The 19,469-nt window shown below is 51.6% G+C and overlaps 1 protein-coding gene across 1 annotated transcript in view; it reads left to right on the forward strand.

Annotated features, from left to right (window-relative positions):
• FLT4 (fms related receptor tyrosine kinase 4) overlaps positions 1–19,469 on the forward strand; it is a gene marked incomplete at both ends in the record, with an annotated part of 54,163 nt that extends 34,694 nt beyond the window's left edge. Inside the window, 22 exons of the mRNA XM_080353502.1 lie at positions 455–606; positions 1,358–1,520; positions 3,056–3,194; positions 5,807–5,915; positions 6,997–7,356; positions 7,606–7,752; positions 8,415–8,546; positions 8,832–8,938; positions 9,210–9,345; positions 10,154–10,258; positions 11,767–11,880; positions 12,115–12,203; positions 12,481–12,628; positions 13,186–13,280; positions 13,621–13,743; positions 14,164–14,275; positions 14,651–14,750; positions 15,211–15,316; positions 16,135–16,274; positions 16,951–17,071; positions 17,849–17,934; positions 19,250–19,469. Of these exons, the coding sequence (XP_080209628.1) occupies positions 455–606; positions 1,358–1,520; positions 3,056–3,194; positions 5,807–5,915; positions 6,997–7,356; positions 7,606–7,752; positions 8,415–8,546; positions 8,832–8,938; positions 9,210–9,345; positions 10,154–10,258; positions 11,767–11,880; positions 12,115–12,203; positions 12,481–12,628; positions 13,186–13,280; positions 13,621–13,743; positions 14,164–14,275; positions 14,651–14,750; positions 15,211–15,316; positions 16,135–16,274; positions 16,951–17,071; positions 17,849–17,934; positions 19,250–19,469 (3,004 nt within the window). The remainder of the gene's footprint in view (positions 1–454; positions 607–1,357; positions 1,521–3,055; positions 3,195–5,806; positions 5,916–6,996; positions 7,357–7,605; positions 7,753–8,414; positions 8,547–8,831; positions 8,939–9,209; positions 9,346–10,153; positions 10,259–11,766; positions 11,881–12,114; positions 12,204–12,480; positions 12,629–13,185; positions 13,281–13,620; positions 13,744–14,163; positions 14,276–14,650; positions 14,751–15,210; positions 15,317–16,134; positions 16,275–16,950; positions 17,072–17,848; positions 17,935–19,249) is intronic.

The raw sequence follows: 19,469 nt of genomic DNA on the forward strand, positions 1-19,469 counted from the left end.
ACTGGAGGAGGTGAGGTCTCAGAGAGAAGCAGCAAAGGTCCTGCCCTGGCTTGACAGCTGTGCACTGTCTGGAAGGACCAAGTGAGGCTCCCACAGGAGCTGCCCCTCCTCCCCCTGCAGCAGGGATCACGGCTGCCCAGAGGGGAAAGAGGGTCAGGTTGTGCACCACATTGTGCTGCACTTTCACCAGAGCTGGCTGGGAGCTGAGAGCTTTGCACCCGCACACTGCTCAGGGCAGAGCTGCGACATCCCCAACCCCACACACCAGCTGTACAAGATAACGTGCAGACCTGTAACTCAGGTCCAGGGAAAGCCCAGGGGCCTCTCTGAAGAGGTTCCCAGCATCAGCAAGGGACACCCTGACTGTGCTCTATTGGGGATGAGCAAACCCCCGCCCAGCTGCCAGTGGGACAGTTCCTCCCCATGGCTGCATTTTCTCTCTGCCTCCCCACAGGTACAAGGACGGGAAGCTAATTCCCAAGCAATCTCAATCTTCAATGCAGATCAAGGATGTGTCAGAGCAGCACGCTGGGACGTACACACTGGTTCTGCGAAACAGGCTGGCAGGACTGGAGAAGCGCATCAGCCTCCAGTTAATTGTCAACGGTAAGGGAGGGGGACAGGGCTGGGGCTGAGGGGAGAGCGCTGAGCCCATGGGCCCAGCCTTGGGGCTGCTCCAAGACCAAGTCCCCATTGATGTTCTAAAGCACTTGGTACCTACATCATCTCCCTCTCCTGCTTTGTTGAGGGATGCTCTGTTTACAGTGAGGCTGGTTCCTTGCGGCCCGGGTGACATGGCACAGTTTTGTTCCTGGCTCCATCACTCTGGGCAGGATAAGTCCTTGCTTAGGGGCCATTTCCCATCTGCAGTTGGAGACACTGCTGAGGGTGACCCTGACTGATGTGGACTTGAGGGCAGGGCAGCTGCAACGCACATGGAGCCTGGAGCTGAAGCAGTTCGTCTGGGTGGGAAGCTCCCAGGGAGTTTTCTCCAGGCAGAAACTGGTCCCTGTCATGCAGGAACCAGGTGCCAGCACAGAAAGTACTGAAAGGGTGCTGCTGCTTGGAGATTTGTCTCCAGCAAGCTCTGTAGACCTGTGCTGGGGGCTGCCAGGCAGTGCTCTGAGCCCTGCAGCATCCAGTCACATCCTGCAGAGGAAGGAGAAAGGAGATCACTTAAATCTGCCTGAGTATAACCTGCTCTGCCTTGCAGGTTTGAGCTTCCCAGGAGCTGCCCTGAGAGCTATGGTGCTTTAGTGCCCAGACTCTATAAATGAGCCTCAGGAGGGTTGTGTCTGGCCTGGGGATGCAGCAGATGAGCCTGCAGCCACTCACAGTGTCACTCTGACCCTTGCAGTTCCTCCACGCATCCATGAGAAGGAAGCCTCTTCCCCGAGCATCTACTCCCGGAGGAGCCCCCAGGCCCTCACCTGCACAGTCTATGGCATCCCAGCACCGGAGGTGATCCAGTGGCAGTGGAGGCCATGGATGCCCTGTCGGATGTTCTCTCGACGCAGCCTGTAAGTGCAATTTCTTCCAACACCCTTGTCTTACCAGGCCACCAGCCTGGCATTCTGGGCTCCTTGTGACCATGGTTGTGTCCCAGATCCTGTCTTGCTTGTGCTCGCCAATAGAGAAGCTCCTCCCAGCCACAATGTGGCAAGAGGAGGACAGCATGAACTGATAGCTCAGAGCACTATGTACCCACTCACCCTGTAAAGAGACAGAGTGGAATCCACCAGAGACACTTGTGCTCCATGTAGGCATTTTGCCCAGCCTGGCTGGTCCCAAGGGCTTCCAGAGCGTCCCCTGCATCCTTGGCTCTCTGCATTTGGCAAGGGGTGTCCATGGCCTGGCCACACCTCACAGCACCTGCAATAAAACCGCTGACAACTGTGCAAATGGGGAAATTAAGGCAGATTGCAGGAAAAATTGTCACAGCCCCTTGGTGAGACCCTGAGAGAGCAGCTAGGGTTCACCCCATTCCTGCACCAAGGTCCCTGTGGGTTTTTGGTCCTTCATCTTCTGCTGGGTGACAATGGAAACAAAAGCATTTGTAGGCAGAGGAACAGAGCTGCTGTGTGTGAGGAAGAGTTGCTGAATCCAAGGGAAGTGCCAGATTCCTGCCAGCTTCCAGGATGCTTTGCCAGGAGGGTGTTTGTGCAGGCAGCACTGACAGGTAGGCAGGAAGAGCGCTTGCCCACTGCCTGTGCCCCGGGAAGCTGGGCCAGCAGCAGCCAGGGCTGCAGTGGCATTTTTTAGCAGCAGCCTTGCAGGAAGAAGGAAGAGGGATGCTGGGGAGTTGTAGCCAGAACAGGCAGGGTGGAGGACATCAGGGTGCCTGGAGGAAGCCAGGTCCTGCAGCCCTGTGCGGGCTGTTGCCAAGCCAGGAACACCAGAGAGCTCTCCATTGCATGCAAGCGCACTGTGGCCCTGTCAGGAAGCAGAGGGGCCCGTGACTTATGAGCACTGTCTCCCAAGGCCACCGTATTTCTGCCTAGCACAGCTCCAGAGGATGCAGGAGGCTACTTTTGAGCTTCCTGTTGTTTACACAGCTCACCAATGTGCTTGCCCCACTGAGCACTCTGCCCTGCACTGCCAGCACGCACCCTTGCCACTTTTTTTGGGTGCTCAGCTTCCCCTTGACGCTCAGTCACAGCAGGGGTTTAAGGCCTTGTTGTAGAGCAAAGTGGCATCAAGAACTGCCCCAGGCACACATGAATGGATTTCACCCCTTCCTTTCTCCAGCCCTAGTAGGGAAAGATGAAATCACAGATCTGGGGGTGAAGACACTGCCTGGGACACCAGTATCCATTCCCTGCCTCAATTTTCACATCCATAGATAATGTTTGCCTCACTAGTGATTGCAGAGCACCCTTATAAAACACATTAAGACTGTGTAACCAAGATATGCAGAAAATTTTGCAGAGTCAAAGGACGGGGTCATCAGTTCTCAGACACAATGCTATTTTTGATGCCTCTTTCCCAGCTGACCTTCTCTCCATCTCTCTCCTCTTTCTTCTGCTCCCCTCCCCGGCTGCTGGATTAGCAACAGCAGGCACCGGGCAGCAAGGCGCCATCAGCGGGACCGGATGCCAGAGTGCAAGGACTGGAAAGATGTGTCTCAGCAGGACGCGGTGAACCCCATCGAGAGCATCGACACCTGGGTGGAGTTTGTGGAGGGGCGGAACAAGGTGAGGCTGTAGCCCCAAAGCCGTCCTGGAGACAGGCAGCCTCGAAAAGGTCATTTGTGATCAGCCAGCAAAAGTGGCTTGGAAATGAGCCTGGCAGAACCAGGTTTGGGGAGGGCTTCACACCTCTGCTTCTAAAGTAAACCATCAGCAGCCGTTCCCAGCTCTGGGGCTCTGCAGTACCAGGCAGCCCCAGGGCGAGGGAGAGCTGTCATCTTTGAGAAATTACCCTGTGTCCAGAGAGGCTCCTGCTGGGGATGACTGCGCAGGAGGGTTTACACCGATCGCTGCTGAACACAGGGCACCCAGCTAGGGAGGCACGGGGGAGCACGTGCTTTGGGGGCTCCCAGGGCCGTTTCTGAGCCCTCTTGCATGAGCTGTTCTGGGAGAGCCAAACCCCGCAGGGCAGCCTCAGCAGCTGGGATAGAAGAGCAGGAGTCACAGACTGACCAGGAAATCTCTGACCTTGGGAATATGGATGTGTGTGGGGGAGCTTTTAATCCAGCTGTCCCCATCCCAGTGGGGCGAGGGTGGTACGGAGAAGCTGGCGTCCATCCGCTGCGTATTTGTGACTGAGAGCACGTGTGCCCCGCAGAACCCACTTCTCCATCACAGCATTTCCTCTCTGGAAGGAACATCTCTCCCTCATTGCAGCGTGTGACCTGCAAACTACCAAACGCTGCTCGCCGCCTGTTTCTTTCTGTCTCTCTGGTAGCCATGAGTGTCAGGTCTGCGCCATGACGGGGTTCCTGTTCCTGCCAGTGTCGGGCACCAGCCGCTCGCAGAGGGATGCAGAACAAACAAACAGGCCCCCGTTTCCGAAAGTCACTTCCTGTTTTCCTACACACCTCCAAAGGCACTTCCCGTCCCCTGGCCTGGCCGGCAGTTCGTCACTCTGCCAGAAAGGTGGCAGGGGCAGATGCTGCTCCTCCCAGAGCAGCCAAAGGGAGAGGCAGGGACCTGTGTCCCCCAGGGAGGCAAGCAGGGGTGGTGGGAGCTCCTGGATGAAAAGCCCTTGTGTCCCCCTCCAGATGTGACTCTCGTCTTGGTCCCTTTTGATCTTTCCCCTTTTTTCTTCCTGTTCCTCCTGCTGCTCAGCTGTGTCCTTCTCATTCCATCGATTGGTTATAACTGTCCTGGAGATCCACCTTAGGTTGTGCAGGCCAGGGATGTGCAAGAGCTCTGGGAGAAGAGAGCTGTTCCACTTGTGGTGGGATGCTATTTCCTCAAATCTTCTTATGCTCCCCCCCTTCTCCTTTCTGCTTGTCTTCTCTTACCTCCTCTGTTTTTTGTTTTGTCTGGAAAGGCCAGAGTGAGGCATAGGGTGTATAGTGCACAGCCACGCACTGCAGACAGCAGGGTGATGTCAAATCCAGAAACCCTAACCCAAACGTAACAGCGCAGACTAGAAGGAAAATCCCCCAGAAACAGGAAAGGCAGCACACAAAGGTGCCAGCAATATTTCAGCTGTATTGAATAACCCCAAGAAATAGAAAGGCAATGCACAAAAGTACTAATCATAATGGCATTTCAGCTGTATTGAATATGCACTGAATGAATGACCATTCCTTCTGATTGACACAAGCTAAAACATTGCCACTTAGAACAGAAATGCTTCTCAAAGTCCATGGGATGAATGGTAAAGGCAAAGTAGTAGTTTAGGGAAACTACTAAGAGCACATTTTCTTTAGCATTTAAAAATTATTAGATTTTTGCATGTGGTTAACTTGTCATTTAAACTGGGAGGGAGGAGAAACCTGCGCTTCAAACTGCAGATGTCCTCTAAGGGGAGTGCTTGTAGCACATTTGGCAGCTCACACGTGTGCAGCGTGAGCCGGCAGGAGGAGGGCAGCCGCACTCCCCAGCTGCCTTTCCTGGCTCATTTGGTGGCAGCATCTCCTGGGTCAGTGCTCCCACAGGACAGCAGCCTGGCTGTTCACCCAGTCTTAGACATGTCTCGCTGGGAGGAGGGAGGAGGAAGCTTTTAGGACCTTGTCTATGTACACTTGGAATTTAAAGGGAGAAGATGACAGCTCTTCCTGAAGTGATGAGAGCTGGGAGACTTCCACAGGTTTTATTTGCCCTTATGGATAAAAGGAGCGCTTTAAGGTCTGTAAGTACCTACAAATGCCACTGAATTCTGTTGGACACTAAGTAGCCACTTAGCTGCAGAGGGCTCAGGGAATCAAAGCCTCGGTGGCCCTTCCCCTTCTCCCCAATGCTTGGCAGGAGCTTAGCCACTCCCTCGGTCCTGCATCATGTTCATGTCCTCCTTGCTGGGCACAGGCCTATTCCCACAGTGACCCAAGGGGCTTAGCAAGAAGTTTGCTCACATGGAGAGGCATCTGTGCTGGCTAGGATCCATAAAAATGAGCAGAGATCAGGAATAAAACCATGTTGCTGTTGCTAGAGCCAGTCAATGAGTCTTGACATGCACAAAGGGCTATTGAATAAGGGGCTATTTTTGCATAACCTTTTCCCAGGTACAGCTGCTGCCTGGGGTCATTGTGCAGTGGGGCCTGTGTGCATTGCTGGCTGGCAGAGAGTAGCACTGATGCTACTTCCCTTCACTCTCGCCTTTCCTAACTCCTTCGTTTGTTCTCTTCCCTCATCAGACAGTCAGCAAACTGGCCATCCAAGAGGCCAACGTTTCAGTTATGTACAAGTGTATCGCCTCTAATAAAGTGGGTCGAGACAAGCGGCTGATCTACTTCTACGTGACCAGTGAGTACTGCAGACATCCATCCCCTCCACCTGCACCAGCCAAGCTCTCTGCTTGAAACAGGCAGGACCCTACAACCGCCGGGTTCTGTCATTCACAGTTAGCACCCTGAACAGTGACAGGGAAGCCAGTGGGAAAGCAGGGCCACCCCAGAGCTCTGCTGAGTGGCAGAAGCCTGGAGCCATGGCAGAAGATTGTGCAGGCAGAGTTTGGCAGGCAGACCTGGGGACGAGCCAGCGCTGCCCTGGAGCAGGTCCTGGAGCAGTCCTGGCAGGTCCTGGGAGGGGGACCTCTTGCTGGCGCAGGCCCAGGCAGCTCTCTGGGCGGGGGATGTGCCTGGTCCAAGAGCATCCTCTAGTGGCACTGCCCGACCCGCGCCAGGCAGGGTCCTGCTGGCCTGAGTCCCTCGGCTGGGTCCCCAGGGGATTTTGGTGGCAGGAGGAAGCTGGGAGCCCTGCAGCGTGAGCTGGAGTCGTGGCTTATATGGGGCTGCATAAGATTCCTGCCAGCGGTAACCAGTGCTGGCAGGATTCTGACCCTGTTCACTGAGGACATGGACCCCACCAATAGCACAGCAGAGATTTACCTTCGTCCCTCTGTGGGCAGACCCCAGAAGCCTGGGCTCATGGCCCCTGTAGGCACTACCTGTGCTGTCAGAGCCACCAGCTTTTATGGAGACAGATGAACATCTTCAGTTGCTGTTCCAGTAATTCTCTGCGTGTGCAGTAGTCTGGCCTGGCTGTGTAGCTGCTTGCATGCGTAAAAACAGGCATGTGTGCAATACAGAATGCTTCAGCTGAGCCAAGAGCTGTAACAGCCTAATTCAGACCTCCCAGACTTGTGTTTCTCTTGTGACCCCATCTTAATTTGACCCTGGGAATTCAGCATATCCCTTAGCACTCACTGGGCTTAAAGCCATTGGTTGCTGGCAGACCGCATCTCACAGTTCTGTTCTAGATTGGTTTCCTTTACCCTCAATGAAGACAGAGAGGTCTCGGAGAGCTGAGTCCAAAGAGACCATTTCATTGTGTCTGGCAGCTCAGCCATGAAACCTCATTCACATGTTCATTTCCTTCCTGAAAGCCATTCCAGATGGGTTTGAGATTGAGTCCCAGCCTTCAGAGGAGCCCATAGAGGGGCAGGACCTACAGCTGAGCTGCAACGCAGACAACTACACCTATGAGAACCTGCAATGGTATCGGCTGAACCTCTCCAAGCTCCACGACGAGGAGGGCAACCCCCTTGTGCTGGACTGCAAGAACGTCCACCACTATGCCACCAAGATGCAGGGGGAGCTGCGCTTCCAGCCTGACTCCAACGATGCAACCTTGCTGCTCACCATCCCAAACATCTCCCTGGGCGAGGAGGGAGACTACGTGTGTGAGGTGCAGAACAGGAAGACCCGGGAGAAGCACTGCCACAAGAAATACATCTCTGTGCAGGGTGAGGGTCCGCAGGGCAGGTGGGAGTGACGGAGGAGAGGTGGTGCTCTTGTTGCCATCAGCTTCCCAGTCCATCCCCAGGGAAAGCCATGCAAGCAAGCTAAATTCAAGGTGGCAAAGGCAGGGTACCTGGGTTCTCAATACACCCTTCAGCAGGGTTCAGAGACCCAAAGCCTCCCAGGAACACAGATATTCTTTTGATCAATCAGTTTCCCGTTTTCCCCTCCTCCTCTTTGTGCTGCTCCTCCAGCCCTGGAGATCCCCCGCCTCAAGCAGAACCTGACAGACATTTGGGTGAACGTCAGTGACTCCATAGAGATGCGCTGTAAGGTGGACGGCAACCATGTTCCTGAAATCAGCTGGTACAAAGACGAGAAACTGGTGGAAGAAGTGTCAGGTACAGAGGGCTGGGGGGTGAATCAAAGGCAGGGTATCATGTCCAGCAGCTAGAGATTCGAACACTGCTGGGTTCTGGGAGTTGCTGTGCCCAGGCAAAGGGGCCCATTCTCTGAATTGGCTGAACTCTGTTTTTGATCATGTTCTATCCCAGTTTGATGCAGTCTTGCCAGCCAAGTCTATGCCCTGGGGCCTGGCTCAGCTCTTTCTGTGCATGTGCACATTCAGCTGGAGAGCAGAGAGAGATAAACCATTTACCTTCTTACTCCCAGCCCAGTGCCTGGCATCTCTGCGGGTGCAGGAACAAACCCAGATCCCATGGTAGGAACACGGGAAGGATCCAGGTTAATTGCAGAGGGAAAGGAAAAGATCCTGGAGCTGAAGCAGAGCTTGACACACCAGCTGGACTCCCTGGGCACAGTCCCCATCCAGCATTGTCTGCAGGGTTTCATCTCCTCCAAACACTTCCTGGGGAAGGACCCTCCAGGATATTTCTGGGGCTATTATCAGTCCGCAGAAGAGAGCCTCTACCAGCTGGTGCAATTTCACTTTGCTCTCTAAAATGTACCAGCTGAAAAATAGGAGCCTTATTTTGAGCGTGAATGAGTCCAGTATACTAATCCCCTCTCGTTGTGAGTGACCACAACCTTCTGTGCTTTACAGGAATCGACCTGGCAGACTTCAACCAGAGACTGAGCATTCAGAGGGTGAGGGAGGAGGATGCTGGGCTCTACCTGTGCAGCGTCTGCAACGCTAAGGGCTGTGTGAACTCCTCAGCCAGCGTCTCTGTGGAAGGTACCAGCAGCCACAACATCCCTGGGGATGAAAGGGTGGAGTAGGAGAGTGGCCAAGGTCCCATGCCTCTTCCCTGTGACACCAGGCAGCAGGAGGCAGTGAAAGCCCCTTGGCCTTGCTGGTGGCATGGTGTTGTCACAGCAGCTGCTGTAGTCCAGAGCATGTTTAGCTCAGGCAAACACACCTCCTCGGTCTCCCCACATCCTGAACCAGGCCACAAGGGACAGCTGAGCTGGGGCATGGAATGGGAATCTCCAAAGCTACAATTTCCTTTCTGTCCCACAGGGTCTGATGACAGGACAAATGTGGAGATTGTCATCCTGATTGGGACTGGGGTTATTGCTGTTTTCTTCTGGATCCTCCTTATCCTCATCTTCTGTAACATCAAAAGGGTACGTGACTGTCTCTGTCCCAGAGCAGGGGAGGTGGCTTAGCAGGACTTGGGGCTGTATGTGGTGTGGGGCTGTATGAGGGGGTCATTGAGTGCTGCTTCAAGCACTCTCATTGCCAAAAACAAGGTGCATAAGGGCTGTGGTAAAGGACGTGACAGGAATGCCAGGGGGAAGCAGGTAAAGGCAGGCAAAGGAACCAAATCCCTCTGGGAGTCAGCACCCAGAGCAGGGAAGGCATCTCCTCACCATCTGTGTTGGCTGATTCCTGCAGCCTGCCCATGCAGACATCAAGACGGGCTACCTCTCCATCATCATGGACCCCGGCGAGGTGCCCTTGGAGGATCAGTGCGAGTATCTGCCCTATGATTCCAGCAAGTGGGAGTTCCCACGGGACCGCCTGCGCCTAGGTGAGCCGGACCCCCTCCCTGCCATTGCGTGCTGCAGCCAGGGCTTCCCACCAACCCTGCAAACTCACCCTCCAGCTTTGTTACACACCTCTTCATATTTAATACCTTCTCTCAGCCTCAGATGTTCCATCTTCTTCTCCACACTGTCCCTGAAACCCAGCTGTGCCTGGAAGATCTCTTTGTGTCTGACTGTGGATAGATCTGAGCCAACTGTAAGCCCAGACTCTACCAGTGTACCTTCACAGGCATCACTGAGACCAGGAGACCTCTAGGCATGCTTCCATACCTATCCCCATATTCTCTAACTGGCCATCTTGGACAGAACAGTCCAGTCCACAGCAGGTAGCCTAAATTCAGGACCAGGACTGCATCCATGATCCTCACGATGAGACATCCACTTTCAGTCTCTTCTCTCTATCTGGGAGAGTTAAAAGGGCTGCAGACTACCTTTGAGGCACAAAGCAGTGACATTAGCCCTAACTGCTCTGCTGCAAGGTGTCACATTTACCTTTCCCACACACTCTGCATGAGGGCAACAAACAGCTCCTCATTTCTGCAGGGCCATTTCCTTCCTCAGCTTTGTCCATGCCAGCTCTATCTCAGTTCCTCCCATCATCCTTTCTCTTATTCTCACCACCAGAGCAAGCAGCCACCTGGGAAGGGCACACGTTCCACTCCTTCCTTTTCCTTTATGACCTTTTTTCTCTCTTGTTCCCATGGTTTCCTGTTGGGGTTTTTTGGTTTTTTTATTCCATTCTGCATCTGCTGCACCTGCCTTCCTTCACACTACCTCTCTCCTTGCTCATAGGTAAAGTCCTGGGTCACGGTGCCTTTGGGAAGGTGGTGGAAGCATCAGCATTTGGGATCAATAAAAGTAACAGCTGTGAGACCGTAGCAGTCAAAATGCTGAAAGGTATGTGGAGAGAGAAACCGAATATAGAGTCCATGGGGACAGCAAAGGATGAGGCATCTGCTAGGGCATGTCCACCTTATAAATGCCCATCTTTCATATAAAGCATTTGTTAAGGCACTGGAAAATGTTTTATCTCCCACAAGCACTCCGGGGTGCTTCTGCCTGGGCCAGTCTTGAATTAGGGGAGAGGCTGGAGCCAGCATTTTAATTTATGGCCTCATGGCCTCAATACAGTTGGTCATCTTGTTCTCCCCACATCGGTGCTTTCACCCCATTCAGCTGCACTGAAAAGCAAGTGGCAGAGCAGACAGCCAGGACTTAGGGAACCCATCTTTCAAGGAAATTTAGCTGTCTAGAAAGGCAAAGAATGAGATTTGTCTCAAAGGAAGAACAAGAATCCAGAGCCCCTCTTTGGCAGGTCACTGAAGGAAGTGTTGCTCCCAATTGCCTTCTTCCAAATATGCCTGTATTTCATGTTTACAGGCCAGGTTCAGAGTTGGGTAAGGAAGCAGATGGCAGTTCTTACCCAGCTTTGAGGGTTGAATTGGCTTTGCACCCAAAGCCTAGTCAATCCAGAGTGAGATTTTAAGCTTTTATAGCCACTTTTTCAGACATCCAAAACATTATTCTGTAGTTTGGCACCCAATAAAATACCAAGACAGTGTCTGGCCAGCAGTGGCCTGTATGTGGAAACCAAGTCATGGTTCATCTTAGCAGCACTTAGCACTGCAAGTGCACAGATGATCTGCACAGCATATGTGGAGAGAAGCCCGGCCAGGCAAGGTTGCTTTGCAGTCCTTTGAGGCATGGCTCTCACCTGGCCCATCAGCTGCAGTTCAAGAGGATGCTTCTCTCTCTCAGACTAAATTTACAAACTCCCAAGTAAGGCAAAATGCATATAGGGAAGCAGAGAAGTATGAAAAAGACACAAAAAACCAGAGAACAAGCCCTGAGGGTAAAAACAGAGGATCAAGAGTTAGTGCGAATTAGGCACTCTGGGAGAAAACGCAGTACAGAGAACTGGCAGGGGCACAACACTGTGTTTGCTGCTGGAGAGCAATCATAAAAAGATATTCTCTGTTTGAGCTGTGACAGTTCTTATCTTCTGTCATGATCAAAAGACTCAGATGTCTTTTGTTTTTAATTTTCTTTCAAATTGTTTTACGGCTTGTTATCTCTATTTGGAGGCTGAAAGGGCAGAGATTCAAACGTGTGCATCTCTATGTAAGCCTCAAGTGATCTTTTTCCCTGCACAACTATCACAAGGAAAAATCTGTTGGACACAGTTGTCTTGTCCTTTGCTCTGGGAGCACTATAAGCATTACAGAATGGAGCTCCAGAGAAGGCTCTGACATTTCATAAGGAAATATGCAGTAACAAAATGTACCAAGGCTTTGGGGTCACAGCCTCCTCAGCAAGACTTGCATCAACAGTCTGCTAAGAGAAGGGTGGTGAGGGGGAGTGAAAAGCCATGAGAAGGCATCATGACATGGTCTGTGTGTTTCCAGAGGGAGCTACTGCAAGCGAGCACAAGGCACTGATGTCAGAGCTGAAGATCCTCATTCACATCGGGAATCACCTCAACGTAGTGAATTTGCTGGGTGCCTGTACCAAACCCAATGGTAAATATCCCAGGGCAACAGTCTGTGTCTGCTTCCAGAGGTCAGTGCTTGTCCCATGTCCTTTCTGCTGGCCACATGTGTGACTGCAGGGACATGTGGGGATGTTATTGGTGTGTTTGTGCACTTAGGACAGGTGCCACAGCTCAGCAGGACTGCACATAACATGCGTTGGGGCAAATTCTGCCTATCCCAAGCCCCTACCTCTTCCCCTGACCTTTGGCATCTTCTCTCCAGGTCCACTCATGGTTATTGTTGAGTTCTGCAAGTATGGAAACCTCTCGAACTACCTGCGGGCCAAGCGGGAAGGATTCAGTCCTTACAGGGTAAGTAGCTTCCTTTGCCGCTAGGGACATTTCTTGTGGCTAGAGAAGGAAGATGCATAGCCTGGAAGGTGACAATGGGACAAAGACACCCTCTAGCAGCAGGTCAACTTTACACAGTGATCCTGATTCACGGACACATTCAGGATGTAATTTCTGCAATGGAAGATAGGTGCTTCCAGGCCAGAATTACAATCTACCGACAGGAAAAGATTGTGCAGCTCAAGCGTGCAGGGGTTACAGTGTTTGTTCCTGCTGACGTTTTTGTTCTCCTTGCCAGGAGAAGTCTCCCAGGCTGCGTATTCAGGTCCAGTCCATCGTGGAGGCAGTGAGAGCAGACAGAAGGAGTCGTTCTGGGACTAGCGACAGCGCGATCTTCAACCGCTTTCTGATGCACAAGAGCCAGACAGCACAGCAGATCCAGGAAGGTAATACTCCAGCCCTGCAGCAGCCCCTCACCTGGCCCACCAGAAACATGCCAGACTCGGCTAACCTGGGGAATGGGCATGACATGGGGAACTGGGACCCAGCCTTGGAGCTGATCACCCCACTGTTCTGTGGCAATTCCCTGGACAGACATCTCTTATCTCTTGTAATAGACTCTCGAAACCCAAAAGGGGGAATTAAACCATTTTGAATTTTTTTAGCTAAAAGAAAGGAGAATTTAGGGGGACATCATTGGGTCCTCCCTAGGATGGGAACAATGAGCTGACCTTCAGAGTCCCTTCCAGCCCTGTTACCCCCAACTCTGCCTAACTGAAACGTGCTGGAGGCTGGCCTAATTTTCCTCACACTTCAGCAGGTTCCTGCCATGTGCTCTTTGCCACCCAACCAGAAAATCCTAGAGAGGAGCTGTTTACTCCAGTTAGCACTGAGGACTAACTTTATCTCATAAAAGGGCTAGTTATATCCCACAGCCCCGGAGCAATTCAAGGAGGACAAGAGACCGTTCACTGTCTATTTATTTTCTTGTACTCCTGGACAGTGGATGACTTGTGGCAAAGTCCCTTGACTATGGAAGACCTGATCTGCTACAGCTTCCAGGTTGCACGTGGCATGGAGTTCCTGGCATCCCGAAAGGTGAGTTTACCCTTCTCTTCCTTCGCCTCTTCTTTTGTGCATGCCTGACCAGAGAAGACCTGCCTACAGCTACTTTACAGGTGACACACAGAGGGATTCAGTGATCTGCCTCACACTTCTCAGGAAGTCTGATGCAGTTTGGTGTACACAAAGTTGGGAATTTAGTTATCTTGCATTTCATCCTCCCTTTTAAATTTTTGGTTTTAGCTCCTTCCCATCTCCATCACTCTCACTTTACACCTCAGGTTCACAAGGGAAGGAAAGAGGAGGGGGTGTTTTGCACTTCTGATGGTGGTTCCCATCCCTCTGATTTTGTTCCTTCCTCTTCATGTGCCCTCAGTGCATCCACAGAGACCTGGCAGCTCGGAATATCCTGCTGTCAGAGAACAACGTGGTAAAGATCTGTGACTTCGGCCTGGCCCGGGACATCTACAAGGACCCTGACTACGTCAGGAAAGGCAGTGTGAGTGCCATCTTCTCAAACTCTATACAGATTACCCCTCCTTCGGGTGTTCATAAACTGCTCTGGGGCTGGAATAAACTGAGGAAAAGTTGAAAAAGGAGGAGTGGAACCACTTGTGTGGCTAGGACCAGGAACCACTGGCCCAACGATGTATATGCTGTCCTCCTCCTCCACCACCAGGCCTATGTCTCCTTTCTTCTGCCTTCCAGCTTGTCATTAATTTACTTTTTTTCTTTATACTCTTTCCTCCTCCTTTCAGTGTCTTCACCCCTCCTTCTGACCTCACCAAACCTCCATTCCCCCAGGGAGAGAGGAGCAGGGCTATCGGCTCTAGTTTCCTTTCATACCATTGCTACTAGAAGGGCTGTCCTGGAACATGTCCCCAGCTGAACGCTTGTGCCTTGACTCTCCCTCTTGCAGGCCCGTCTCCCACTAAAGTGGATGGCTCCAGAGAGCATCTTCGACAAGGTCTACACTACCCAGAGTGACGTCTGGTCCTTTGGGGTCCTCCTCTGGGAAATCTTCTCGCTAGGTGAGTGCTAAGGAGGGTCACACACTGCAGAGGGAGGCAGGACCTCTCATTCCACATAGCAGCTTGGTGGGTGAGTCTGTGCAGGAGGCCCTGACGCTCTGCAGCATGTCTAATGAGTGATGTGAAGAGACATCAGAATAGGTAAAAAAATATGGAGGCCATACCCGTCCATGAACAGGGTGATGGGAGACAGGCCTGCAGAGGTGGCCTCCTGCTCACTGAGGCAGAGGAGCCTGTCTCGGGCAGCACCAAGGACTTGGGCCGTGTGTAAGTGACCGCATCTCCCAGTGGTTTGGGAGCAAGGGCTGTCTCATAGGAAGGACTGGTTTCTGATGGCACATTTCATGTTCCCACCCCTCTTTGAACCTCCTTTAGGGGCATCTCCATACCCTGGAGTCCAGATCAACGAGGAGTTCTGCCAGAGGCTCAAAGACGGTACCAGAATGAGAGCCCCAGAGTACGCCACAGCAGAAATGTGAGTCAGAAACCTCCCATATCCCCAGCATAGGACACGAAAGGCCCCTCCATGGGATGCAAAGACCTTTCAGTCAGGATAGGGGATGAGACAATACTCCCTTCACACCAGGCAGCTGCCTGGAGAGCAAGCCAGATGGGTCGAGTGCAGATCAGAGCTATCTAGGAACATCACTTCCCTTGCATACCCACACTGGGATGGGTCTGTAAGTGGACAATATGCTTTCCTGCTCTGAAGGGTATCAGAGGTGTCCAAATTAGCTCCTTGTGCACTGTTACATTCAGTGCATAATGAACTACACCCCTTCCTGTAGGTCCACATGGCCAATGTGCTGGGGGGTGCCAAGCTTTCCTTCACAGTGTAGGTACCTGCTGTCCCAGTGGGCACCACATGGGTGGGAGCTGCAAAGTGGGGTAGGAACGAGTTTCTGTGGCATAAAACCAGTATCTCTTCTTGGCAGCTACCGCATAATGCTGAGCTGCTGGCATGGCGATCCCAAGGAGAGACCAACTTTCTCCGACCTGGTGGAGATACTGGGGAACCTTCTTCAGGAAAATGTCCAGCAGGTGAAAACCTCTCTGTGTCCTTGCTCAGCTCCAGACAGGTCTTTCTTCTCCTATCGCCAGCTCCCTCGCTGTGCCCTCCTCTGACTCCCTGGCCAGTGCAATACCTTTGTGTAGGCCACAGGAATACACAGTGTTTCCTGGATCAGAGAAGTCTGTTTCCCAGAGCTACTGGTGAGCTCATTTCTGTGTTAGCCCTCTTGCTGGATCCTAATATAGCTCCACTCCTTGCAGGGTGGGTGCCCTCTCAGTCGTCATCCAGTATTTCCATCCTAATCCCCAGACAATTATTTGAAATTTTTCAGCTGAGTCAAGGCCCTGGCACTCCTGACTCCCACACTCTCACATAATGAAAAACAGAACTTCGCCAGGATTTCTGAAACTCTATCGTCAGATCTAAATGTCAGGGCCATGTGAACCAAACAACTGTTGCATTACAGCAGTCAGATATACAAATTTCTCTGAAATTATTACTAATCACTGCCATGCAGTAATTCACTAGGACTTTTAACTGCAATGAGCATGCAGGTCTGATTTTAACATTTCCTTGATGTTCCATTTCAGCTGACGATAGCTAAATGCTTACATACGAGTACTGTCTCATCCTGATGTCCCTGATTTTAACCTTTCAGCCCTGGATCCCAGCACAGGCATGACTAAGCCACAGTGATGTGACCCTGGAGCACAGTGCTCTGTCCATGTATTCTTGCAAATTATAGGTGCCAGAAATTTTCCTGCCCAGCTCTGACAGCTTCTGCTCGTAGAGCACTTTCTTGTGGGAAAGCCCTCCTCATAAGTCCACTCACTGTTCTTTCTACCAGGAAGGGAAGGATTACATCCCACTGAACGACTCTCACAGCTCAGAAGATGATGGTTTCTCCCAGGTGCCTTCCTCTGTCCAGCAAAACTCCGATGAAGAGGACTTTGACATGAGGATACGCTGTCACAGCCTAGCAGCAAGGTGAATCCCCCAGAAAGGGCAGAGAGAGTCCAGCAGGCAGCCAGCAGCCTGAGCTGTAAGGGCACCTGAGGGACACAAGGAGAACCCAATAGCAAGAGGTTGGAAAAATCCCAGGTGATCAGATATGATCCAAGCCTTTAGGCCATAGCATCTTGCTTATAAATACAAAATCGCTTTCCTTTGTTGATGAGAAAGAGCCCTTGACAGGTAAGCCTATGGCATTCCTTCTTCTGCCTCTAGCTATACTGCCCGAGCATCACATCCTACTAAAGGCATCATGACCCATCAGGTACATGAGGAAATAAGGTGTCAGCTGCCCTTCTGCTATTGTGGAAGCTTAATTCCATCTGTTCCTAACTAACCCAAGCAATTAGGCCTCAGCTTCTCATCTCTGGGGAGTTGATGCCTGGGATCTATATGACATTACTCTGCTTATCCAGAGTGGGGAGGCAATCAGGGTCTGATTCAATCAGAAAGTCTGGGTGCTTCCCACTGCAGAAGTAGTATGGGGTTATGAGTCCTAAGGTGACCCTATTTGCCTCCCAAAATCCACCATTTGGGTCATCTGCCTCTCTGTGTACTTTGGTTGCACAGAGAGGAGGCTGGGTTCAGGTCCTGTTTATTCAGGACATTGACCCTGTTGAATTTACTGAATACAGTGTGCTTCTGTCAGCAGATACTACAACTGTGTCTCGTTCCCTGGGTGTTTGACGGGAGGAAATCAGATCAGGTGTCCATCCAGGATAAAGACATTTGAAGAATTTCCCATGACACATACAATGTATAAGACACACCCGGTGAGTAGCATCTGAGTGGGGTTGAGCAAGGGGCAAAGAAACGTTCAGCTGTTTCCTGACATCTTTGCTGTTAAGATCATGGGAGGAAGATTGCTCCTATCTAATGTCAGTCTGTCTGTGTCATTTCTGTTCAGTCCGTCCGGTGCTCTGCACATGCATTTCTCCACCTGGCACAGCATGTACTGCCTAAGTGTGAAATAGGGAGGTTAGATCTACACGCCAGGACTATAAAGGACCTCAGAGAAGAGCCTGCTCTTCACCCTTCTGAAATCTGTGAACATGGTGTGATTAACTATACTGAAATCCAGCCAGGACTAGATAAATCCAGAGGGTATTTCTGGAGCTCCCCTATCCTGACCCACACAGCAGTGTGCAGTAGGGATCCTCCTGGCGTCTCTGAACTGGGCTGGTCCTTATATCTTCTATAGTGGCAAAACTTAAGTCATACCCTTAGTCTCAGAGGAAAATCTTGTCTCTCACAGATTTGATGGTAACACATCTTCCAGGCAGGGAGTACTCTTTTTTTTTCCCCAAAAGCGGCGCTGAACTCCGCACACAAATCCTGCCTTTGTATGTACTGCCTTTAAGAAGGCAGCTAAGAAAATCACTTCCAGCAATTCCAGCAAGACCATGGAATATGCTGGTAAAGTGCCCTTACTCTTTGTTTTTTTCCCATCACAGATACATGTGATCTCATCTCCTAAATAATTCCTCTTCCCTTCCCACTCTGATAAGTCGACAGGGATGTTACTGATAACTCCTGTTGCTTCCTTCCAGGACAATCAGACAGACAGTGGGATGGTTCTGGCATCTGAGGAATTTGAGAGGATAGAAAACCGACACAGAAAAGAAGGTGGATTCAGGTACTCCTTAAGTCTAGCCACTCAGACCTCCCTGCTGCCAAACGCAGACCAGAAGGCAATTCTTGGTGTCTCCCTGTAGGAAATAACTCTTGGGGCTCTCAGCAGCAGCAGCCAGATAAGTCCATGCACACATTAACGAGAGGCAAAATGTAAAAAGAACAGACCTGACTGCTGCTTCCTAGGGTTTAAAAATATGAACTGTCCCCATTCAATGAGAATGTGTCTCTTAAGATAAGGCTGCACAATGGAGTGATGGTGTTATTAAGACTGTTAATGCTTAAGGACATTTTTTGGTGAAATGCATCAGGGCTTGTTCAAGCAGTGGCAGGTGGGAAAGATGGAAACTTATGTGGCTGCCACCTCCCTCACCCAACCCTGACCCATGTGGCACAGGGCCCCAGTGTGGCATTGCAGGGATGGTCCAGGCCTTAGGACTTCCCACATGCCAGTACTGAGCCTGACAGCTTGAGCTGGCACTCTCAGGGCTGAGGATGTTATGGATGGTTATGTCCTTGCTCCAAACTTGGAGACTGGGCAAAAACCTGGCCAACTCATCTCTGCTTGGTGCTAGAGCAGGCTGGGACCTTGTCTCCAAGACAGTGTGTTGAGCGAACCATGTCAGGTCATTTGTAGATAAGACCAATCCCAAGCCTCTTCCTCACCTTCTCTGCTTCCCAACATCAGATCAGACTGGTCATTGTGTTTTCCCTTTGCCATAGCCCTGTGGCCTCTCTGCTGTTGTATCAGACTGTCTCCTGCTTCTTGTCCTTGTCCTTTTATCCCTACGGCATGTTTCTGTTGTTTCCTATGCCATGGGCTACCTGGCATCCCATCTTCTGGAAAACACTTCCCTTAAACCTCTCCTTGAATGTGTCCCTGCCCTCGCTTCTTGGCAGTCACCTGGTATTGGCAGGTGCTGAGATGTGGTTGCTGTTTCCTCCCACATCTTCTTCATCACCTTCTTTCATTTCCTATCAGTTTCTGTTACTCCTGCCAAATCTAGGAGCAACCGAGGCAATGTCTTGTCTCTCCCTGCTCACTGGGGCCCCAACCCTTTCCTGGGCTTCCCAAAGGTATCTAGAAGAGCAGAAATAACTGTCACCAAGTTATGTGCAGATTTTTTGCAAAACATACAGGCTGTGCTTAGGTTTAGAGCCAGGCCTGGTGCTGTGCTTTGAAATGGAGGTGTAGGTCCATTCCTGCCTCTGCCCTGTTCATTAGCAGATGATGTTTCCTGAAGCTGGGATCTCTCTAAGCAGGACAGAGGCTTTCCATGAGTGCTCAGATTGATCTTCTGTGTCTCTCTCCCTCACAGCAGTAAAGGGCCCAGCCGAACTGCAGAGCTGCCACGGGAACAGTCGGACCTGCGGGGCAGATGTCGGCCGTCGTATGGGTCCCAAGTCGGAGGGCAGACTTTTTACAACAGTGAATACGGGGAGCTGTCAGAACACTCTGAGGACGGCAGCTGCACCCCGCCTGGAGAGGGGGCCAGTCCCCCCACTCTCCACGCTTCCTTCTTTTCCGAGCAGTACTAA

This window comes from Nesoenas mayeri (genome assembly GCF_963082525.1).
Source record: "Nesoenas mayeri genome assembly, chromosome: 14".
Taxonomy (NCBI): domain Eukaryota; kingdom Metazoa; phylum Chordata; class Aves; order Columbiformes; family Columbidae; genus Nesoenas; species Nesoenas mayeri.